The 9,914-nt window shown below is 34.4% G+C and overlaps 1 protein-coding gene across 1 annotated transcript; it reads right to left on the reverse strand.

Annotated features, from left to right (window-relative positions):
- Positions 1-1,849: 1,849 nt before the first annotated feature.
- On the reverse strand, positions 1,850-8,039 carry LOC143063388 (uncharacterized). The gene is made up of 2 exons (XM_076235512.1): positions 7,918-8,039; positions 1,850-4,609 (listed from the first exon to the last, which is right to left on the reverse strand). Exon 2 carries the CDS (start codon positions 4,573-4,575, stop codon positions 1,894-1,896), a length of 2,682 nt encoding a protein of 893 aa, XP_076091627.1. The 5' UTR covers positions 4,576-4,609; positions 7,918-8,039; the 3' UTR covers positions 1,850-1,893.
- Positions 8,040-9,914: the final 1,875 nt, after the last annotated feature.

Consider the following 9,914-nt stretch of genomic DNA (forward strand, 5'->3'; position numbering starts at 1 on the left):
TTTCTTAAAAAAGATGAAATTTTGGTTGTCTGTATTTGTACTGCATCACTTATTACTATTACATATACAGATGTTTTATATATTGTGTTATTTTTTTTTTATTTCTAATGTTACAAATAAAAAAATAAAATTTGTTTCAACTTTTTTAAATGATTTTCCCTCTCAGTTTAGGCATAGATAAGTGCAACTTTTTAAAATGATTTTCCCTCTCAGTTTAGGCATAGATAAGTGTCTGTTATTGAAGACTAAATGTTATCGTATTATCATGATTATGTCTTTTAGTTACTTGTGTCGTTGGGTTGTTGTCTCTTTCGTGTTTATCACCACTGATCCATACAGAAGTTGTTGCTAAAGATATTTGTATGTACAATTAATTTGTGTTTGTATGATAGGGTTTCATGCCAACAGTCTCTATCCATTGTTGATTCACAATTCAATCATTTGATAATCCACTGGATTTAAAAAAAATTTACTCATTCAGGTAAATGTGGTGCCTGTAATTTTAGTGGTTGTCGTTTATTGCTGTACATCATATATTTTTTGGTTGATAATTATTTACATAAATCAGGCCGTCAGTTTTCTCATTTGAATTGTTTTACACTTGTTATTTTGTGGCCATTTATAACCAACTATGCTTGTTGTTCGGTGTGAGCCAAGGCTCTGTGTTGAAGGCTGTACATTGACCTATAATGGTTTCCTTTGATAAATTGTGATTTGGATGGAGAGTTGTCTCATTGGCACTCACACCAAATCTTCCTATATCTACATATAGGTTTTGCTCATCATGCTCATTGTTAAATGTCGTACTGTGAACTATATTTGTTGACTTCCATGTCCTTTGGTCTTTTGTAGAGTATTGTCTCATTTTCAATCATACCCCTCTTCTTACTTTTAAAGTTGTCCTACCGTTGTATTGGCTGTTTTGTATATGCCTTCTAGATTGTGTTGATCTTAATAATTGCATATTTTTTGCTTTCTCATCATTGGATTGATCAATTGATAGATTGTTGGTCCAGTGGCAAATATTTCATGCATGTTCAAGACCATTTTTTTTAACACAAGCCTATCTGATGAAGTTTAACTGGTAGCATGTGTTAAAAATTGTGTACACAGATCTAGACACCAGATCATGTTTGGATACATCCTCCTCAGGGATTCAAAACCACGACTTAAAAATTGTATTTGTTTTGCATTCATTGTAAGAGTAGACTGGATTGGCTCAGTCAGAATCATGTGCAAGTAGGATAACATGTCTTGTTACCTTGTGAACTAGCTTTTATAAAATCCTGCTTAGCCTGCCAGTCTTTACAAAGCAGGGTTTTTATTCATGACAAAACCGATGCCAATGGGATATTCATAAGTCAACAAACATGACAAACTGACCATAATATGGCAAATAAACAAGACTAACAAGAGTTACAAAACACAACATAGAAAATAAATACTTGAACTAATGAGAAGTTTTTAAATTGAGTCTTTCAGCAACTCTGTATTTATAGGAAATCTTTTAACAAAATATGTTTTCTTCCTGAGTATGCATATAATTACCCATCGGGAATTAAACAGTCATACCAGTACCCTTATCATCATGACATGCATGTAATATTTGCCACTGGACATTACACAATAATTTTTTCTACCTTATCATACACTTAGGTTGTAAAATTAGCTTATACACTACAACTCAACATTGCCATGCTTCTTTCCAAATATAAAACATTTCATTCCATCATGTCCATAGAAGCCAAGATAAGTTTTCTACCCAAGGTATTTCAGACAGACAGACAGAGTGGAGAGGTCAGTTGACCTCCTTTTTGCAACACAGATAAAAAAAACAGCTGTGAAACAATTAAAGTAACAAACTGTATTTTAAAAACAAACAACAACATAAACTCATGCCCAATATACACTTGAAAAACCAAAGAAATGTTCAGGAAATCTCATTGCTGTTGCTTTACCCTTTTTCTTGTGCATTTCAACAAAGTGAACTAAATGTTGCGGTAGATGATCACGAAGTACTATCTTATTGTTCACGATTACATTTGATGCCAGACACTGAAGGGTGCGATTTGATACTTTACATAGAGGATATTCTGATATTTCAGATTTCTCAATCGGAGTACTATCTGAATAATCAACACTATCTGGATGAGCACCACCGTGTAAAAGGGTTTTGACTACATCTTCTGGACTATTTACGCCAATTGACTCATCCTCATTTTCAATGTCATCATACATTAACATGAAGCAATAATGAAGAGGTGTCTTGCCCATGTCATCGTAGGCATTTGGGTCTGCTCCGAAAGCTAGCAACAGTTTAATCATTTCAACAGATCCAGAAAAATGACATATTAAAGGACTTCTTTCATATGACATCCATGTATCGACTGTGTCTTTTGATAAGGTAGGTACTGTGTAATGTAACAATGTTTGACCGTATAAATTCCTTAGATCAGCTTTTAAAACAATCCTCATAAACTCTGAAAATCTTCCACTCTCTAATGCTGTCTTATTCCTTCTAGACATTATTTTCATCATCACAAGCAATGATGCAAATTCTAGAAATTTCCTCTGGTTTCTTGGTGTGACACAGCATTCTAGAAAACAACACTTCCAGATTGCCATAAGGAGATCAAAGGTCAATTGTGAACTCTTATTGACAACAATCTTAATCATTCTTGCAATTATCTTACTTAAGTATAACTTTTTGTCAAAGATACTTAGACTGTCTTCATTTGGAAGGTGCTTTACAAAGTACGGGAAACTGTATGTTACCATTGCTACATAGGCCTTGGTTCTCTCCCTTTTGTATAACTCATCTGCCAAACATTTAAATGCTTTGAATGTACCGAAATTTCCAAATCCCATCAAACATTGAAAAAATGATGCATTTCTCAGCATCAGTAGCATGTCTGTATCCACCATAAAATCTTCCTCAGCTTCCTTCATATGGTTTTCTAGAAGTGATATGAATGTGATTTTTGGTGAATTTACAGTGAAATCTGGAACCTTATCCTGCCGCACTAGATTATCATAGCAGTGATTCACAATATGTATGGCCTTATCTACCGTATCCCCGAAATACTTTGACAATGGATCACCATTAGGTGCAACAGGAACTGCATCTTCATCTGTGTCTCCTATTTCAAAGATGGACGTATTTTTCTGATAAGTATGAATCCTTGTATGGTACATTCTATTCCTTGTCATGCGTAGACATCTTAATTGTCTGATCTTTTTTGCAGAATTCCAGCAGCGAATTGCATACAAAGATTGCATATGGTCATGGCAATATGTTCCCAACATTTCTAAACTGTTCAGCTTAGCTTCAAAAGGTATTTCTGGCATCTCTAGAAGTTTTAAGTAACAAGAGAAACTTCCATCAGATGCTAAATACATAAGTATATGAACGTATATTGGCTTCTCCTTACGAGAATTTTTAATTTGACATGGACATGCTTCATTGGTTTCCTTATCAATAACAAATGATTTTAACACAGCGTCTACATTGTTTTCAATGTTATCAGAATTTTCAGAAACAAAGTAGAATCGGAGAACATTTGCTGTGTTAATATTGTTGACATTTTCTAGGTAGGGTTTCAGAAATTCTGTCAACATGCTGAAACTTTTGTGAATCATCTCATATCCTAATATAGTCATGCTGTCTGCATTCCTAATGTTACCAAAGTCAGGAATTTTGTCAATTAAAATCTTCTGTGAAGAATTGGGTATAAACAATTCTTCCTCAAACATTGAAATTAATATGTAAAATATCTGAGCTTTAGTACATTGTTCAATTGCCCCTTTATCAACAAGCATTTTCACTATTTCAGTTTTATGAATCATTTGATTAAAAAGTTTCCGTTTATCTTTTTTGTCTTCTTCATGTTGTTTGAAGTCACGAATAGCTTCATAGCCAAAGGTACCAAATTTTTCTTCAGGGAATAGTTTTAAAGCAAGCATCAGCAAATTGTAGTTTGGAGCATAATGAATGTTGATACTTGCATTACATTCAAGTAAATAGTGGACTATATCTTCGTCCCCATTTGTCACAGCACAAAGTAATGGCCTTCCTCTACAGCCTTCACCATTTACATCGGCTTGACAATGTTCCACAAAAAACTTGACCAAGTCCAGATTTCTCAGTTTACAGGCTAAAGTTAGTGGATTATATATACTTTCTTTAACTTTCATTAACTCTCTCCTCTGATCAATGCTACAAACACTTAATATAGTCACTAAATAATGCTGAGCATCATGGGAAAATTCACCAGCTTTATTAATAGCCAAGATTAAACCAAATATTTTGTCCTTTAAAACTTCCACTGTTTCTGGTTCAAAACCATCACCATAATTAAAAGTGTCTTCATAGTCTTCATAATAACCATAGTGATAATTGTCATTTTCAGCATTCTCAGAAACACATTCATCTAAGCTTTGACTTTCATTGCATGCCTCAAACTCTGCAAGAGTACTGTCTTCTTCCCTTGACAACTGACACAACTGATCAGCAGTTTTGTCCAACTTTACTTTTCTATCCCTTTTCTGTCTTTTTGATTTTCTTGCTGATTCCATTTTATCATAAGTTCCTAGCTAATTATACTTCATTCTGAAAATATAAATAAAAGTTATACAATATAATGTACACAAAGGGGGAATCAGATTAGATGATGGTGACATTTAACAGTCAGTGATATTGTTAGCTTTTTTCAAAACTACTTCTACCCTTTTTTATTGGGAAAATATGCGTCATTTTTATCCAATTGGGAAATTTATAATAAACCATGAATATGACTGGAACTTCAATTTGCAGACCCCCTTTCAAGAGGTAAACCCTCATTTGAAATAAGACACCTTATTGTCATTGAAGATACATAAATAGACGCTTAAATCTGCACATGTAGTCAGTTTAGGCATGAATAATGTTTAAATGAGTGTTTTTAAGTTTGTAATCATGCACAATTACTAATGAGACTGCACTGTTTGGGAAAAAGGTTGTCTATTTGGGGAAAATTTTAAGCCATTTTTTTTCAAATTGGGATTCTTCTCCAGGGGAAAAAGCCTGTATTCTCCGGTAATTTAAGGCAAACAATGTCACTGACAGTCAACTGTGTTCTCCACAGGATTTTTTTATATTGCTGTGGTTAGAATGCTACATGTACGTGTTTGCAATGTGATGTAAGATTTTTACTGTCATGCATGTTGCTAGTATATACATGTACATGTATATAAAAGACAAAAATAATGTTTTTCTGATGATTGTGACGGTGGCTGATTTAATGAAATAATCACCAACAAACATCCTGTTTCACAGTGTCAATTAACATAAGCAAGAGTGACTATTACCAGCATTTATCATGGGCATATAGATACCATAATGCTTTTATGAACTTCATAAGGCAGCTGGTCATTTATCTTGTTTAACTGACTGTATATGAGATTTTTCTATATAATTTTTATCAACCAACAGTTCAAATTATCTCTGTTTGTATAATGTGTTGTCCATATATGTACATAGATGCCCCGCTCACACCATAATTTTCTATGTACAGTGGACCGTGGAATTGGGGTCAAAATTCTAATTTGGCATTTAAATCACTCAGAAAGATTTTATCATGGGGAACATGTGTACTTAAAGTTTCAAGTTGATCATAAAACTACCTTGATCAAAAACTTTAACCTGAAGCAGGACATACAGGCCTTCAAAGAATGGTGGTTAGTATTGGGGGGAAGGGGTTAAAGGCAATTTTTCATTGGATGCAGCCAATTACCAACAACAACCAATTAAAATCCTTAGCTGGTACATGCATGACATGTAATGCTAGTGGATCTGAAATTTTACCTTAATCCCCCCCCTTCAAGGGTTTAGAGGGGGGAACAGGATTGAGACCCTTGGGTAGCGAAGATGAGGTCAGTGCCAGTGGTGCTACAACATAAGATACAGTGGGTTATTTTCACAGGGTGTAAATTTTCGCTTATATTCCTGGATAGGACAAAATCGTCAAAATAAATTCTGCCAATTTAGAAGCATACATGCAAAGGTATTGGGGAGATTTTTGAATCCGCCCAAAATATTAACCGCCAAAATATTTTGTATACCATATTCAAGGTTAATCACGAAATTTTACACCCGCAAAAATAACCCGCTTTACAACTTTACAAAACAATAAATGAAAAACAAATATGATAAAGTTAAAGAGAGAACAAGCATAAACGAGGGGGAGGGGGGGGACGTCGGCATCAGGTGTTTTTAAGCTTAGGATTCTGTTATTTTCTGGGATTAATCCTTTCAGGATCTAGGAATTCTTTTTTCGAATTACGAGATGTCAGGATTTAAATTTCGGGACCTCGCGATTTCATGTTTTAAGCCAGAGATGTCAGGATTTATATGGGGACAAAGTCCCCAATTACGGTAGAAAAATCAATAAAAAAAAAAAAAAAAAAAAAATCGGGAAAATTTCCCGAATTTTTCATTCTACTAATGAACTCAAAATCGTTAACTTTTTTTTCAGATCTACTTCCTATTCCGGTTTTCTCCGCTTTTGCGCAGATACATGTATCTATCTTGTTTGCATGAGACTTTGAAAAAATTTATATTTATCAGTCTAGTAAAATATAAGATTGGATCTCAATACTGTTATGATATTGTAATTATGTTATATAAATGATATTGTAATTATTGTATTTATTTATGTTGGCCTGATTTGTGTTGTGTGGCCTGATAGTTGTTTACAGTATAATCTTAGAACTGTGCAGTTTAGAAATCACTGGAACAATTACAGAATGATTGGAACTTTCCAGAATGATCCTAATAAAAGATGCGTTATATAAACTTCTACATTTTACTAGAAACTTCTGTTGTAACTTTCTAGGATGTTCCATTATAGACTGTTCTAGAATCTTCCATGACAACTATATATATACAGACACTAAAGTTAAACACTCACTCTTGGACTTAGACTTAGACATCGATAGACTTTAGTATTCACAGCAATTTGGATTGACATTTTTATTCTACAAACAACATCATACTGGATTGTGACCTTAGTAGTGAACCGTTCAGAACATAATATTCAGATTGGATTCCGAAAGATTTCCTGATACAGACAAAGATAAAAGATTGGACTCATATTTTGACAGTTATTTTGACAGTAATATTTGTGTAATACTTCTTGTAAACTTTTGTATAATAAATATTGTTAAATTTTATTATTGATTTGTGTCTTTTGTTGGCTACAATTTAAAGGCGATTTCTGGCCGTAACAATACAAATACAATTTTAATAATTGTTTGATATGAAAAAACGTTACCTGATGAAAGCGTTTCTTTTTTTTACATCGAATATGACATCATAACTTAAAGAACGTCACAGCTAATTCCCTAACAACAGAATCAAAATCAGGAACGTTACGTACGGTATTTCGGTTTCTTTTATCAACGTGATTGAATTAAAAAAATAATACATACAGACTTCGTCCCCATTCACAGGTTATGCCTGCCTCATATTATTTCAGGACCTCGCGATTTCATGTCTTAAGCCCGGGATTCCGGGATCATTACCGTGTCCTCAATATGCATATTAATTTGTGGTTGGATCATCCAACCTGTCAAAGAAATGTCAATGGATAGTCTCAATCAGATCTACTGAGCCTGAAGTAGTCTAAAGCATGACGTCTGCCTCCCAGAAAAAAAATCAAATAGCCTTGCCAGACGTCATAATTATTTGGACTAAGCCAAAAGCAGCAGGAAAATTACAAACATATTTTAGCACAGGCACTTGTTTCTATCCATTGGAAGAACCACTATGGTTCTTCCAATGGATAGAAACAAGTGCCTGTGTATTTTAGGCCTAGTTCAACTAGTTGTAGCCAACAATATTCACTTTTATATGAGCCGTATTTGGTATAAACTACGTACACAAGCTTGGAAACTTCTTCCCTTTTCAGCTCCCTTCTTCCCTTTTTTCAATGAAAATCTGTGAAAATTTCCGAAATTAATTGGGCGCTGACATTTTGAATTCGACAAAATGTGTTATAACAGTCCCGCACTCGTCTTGGATCGGAAACGAGCCGTTTTGGCCATGGAGCCAATTCGGCCTTGATTGTTTCGGCCTTGGTTGTTTCGGCCATGTAATTAAAGTATAGTTACAGTCATACCTTAAATTTAGATTAAAAGAGATCTTGCTGTATATGCATTTTTTTTTACCTTTCATAACTTTTAATAAATTGCTTCGCCGAGCGTAGATGGATACGACCGCAGATGTCCAACCCTGAACATTTGGGTCAAAAATGGATACAATATTCGCACATGATACAGGTCTGAATTTGGATTGTAATTAAAAATTTGACACATAATAGGTTTCTGACACAGAATAACTGTAGTCAAAGAAATTAGAATTGGTTATATGATTAGAATTTATATATTCAATTTGTTGCTTTTGTGCAACATGTGCAATACACTATGTGTAAATTTTATCGTCATACATAAAAAATTATCGTTAACGTCATTTGGCAAGATTTTTTACCGTTATTCGTCATGAAGGTACCCCATTACGACCCTCCCATATCCGAGAAGATAAAAACATCGACTGATTTTGACAAATCACGTTAATGTATTTCCAAAAATGACGCTAAGGCAGCAACCATTTGATTTTCTGGTGGGGGGGGGGGGGGTAATGGTTTTTTTTTCTGGACAATTTTTTTTCGCGACAAGTTCTTTCAATTTTAGCATTACATATAGTGGCAGCTGAGGGTGAAACAAACAATATTATTTTTCTCAGAATCAAAAACAAATTATTATTTTCTCCGAAAACTGGAAACAAACTTTTTTTCCAAAAAAAACCATAGCCACCCCTCCCCCCCCCCCCCCCCGAAAATCAAATGGTTGCTGCCTAACAATAATTATTTGAGACTTCTGACGAATCACGATAAGGATATTTTGACGAATCACGGTAAAATTTTAACCAATTTGACGCTAACGGTAGCCGAAAATGACTGTTTGTCGCTTGACGTTAAAGGGAATTACTACCCTCATATGGGGCAGCAGACATGTTACATATTCCATTTAAGTGTAATCAGATACAAATTTTCAAGTCCAGAAATCGCTCCTCAGGTGTTTTAAGAAATCTCATGAAAAATCGAAAACTATAAAGAAGTTTCGTGTTGTTGAAGCCACATCAGGGTTTTTTTCAGGACCATAGTGAACAGATTTTACCATTTACGCTTCCTTAGAGGATGCATATCACTGTAACATCCAGTCAAAGTGAGAAAGAGAAGTTATAATCACCATTCATTCAGAGTAAGGAAGAAAAGTAAATCCATCCAGTCAAAGTGAACAAGAGAAGTTATAATCACCATTCATTCAGAGTAAGCAAGAGAAGTAAATCACCATCCAGTCGAAGTGAGCTAGAGAAGTTAATCACCATCCAGTCAAAGTGAGCAAGAGAAGAGAATACCATCCAGTCAAAGTGAGCAAGAAAAGTAAATCACCATCCAGTAAAAGTGAGCAAAAGAAGTGAATCACCATCCAGTCAAAGTGAGCAAAAGAAGTTAATCACCATCCAGTTAGAGCGAGCAAGAAAAGTTAATCTCCATCCATTCAGAGTAAGGAAGAGAAGTTAATCACCATCCAGTCAAAGTGAGCAAGATAAGTTAATCACCATTTAGTCAAATTGAGCAAGAAAAGTAAATCACCATCCAGTCAAAGTGAGAAAGAGAAATTAATCACCATCCATTCAGAGTAAGGAGGAGAGATGAATCACCATCCAGTCAAAGTTTGCAAGAAAGGTAAATCACTATCCAGTCAAAGTGAGCAAGAGAAATAAATCACCATCCAGTCAAAGTGAGAAAGAGAAGTTGATCACAATCCATATAGATTAAGAAAGAAAAGAAAATCATCCAGTCAGAGTGAGAAAG

The sequence above is a fragment of the Mytilus galloprovincialis genome, chromosome 2, assembly GCF_965363235.1.
Source record: "Mytilus galloprovincialis chromosome 2, xbMytGall1.hap1.1, whole genome shotgun sequence".
NCBI classification, from domain to species: Eukaryota; Metazoa; Mollusca; class Bivalvia; order Mytilida; family Mytilidae; genus Mytilus; species Mytilus galloprovincialis.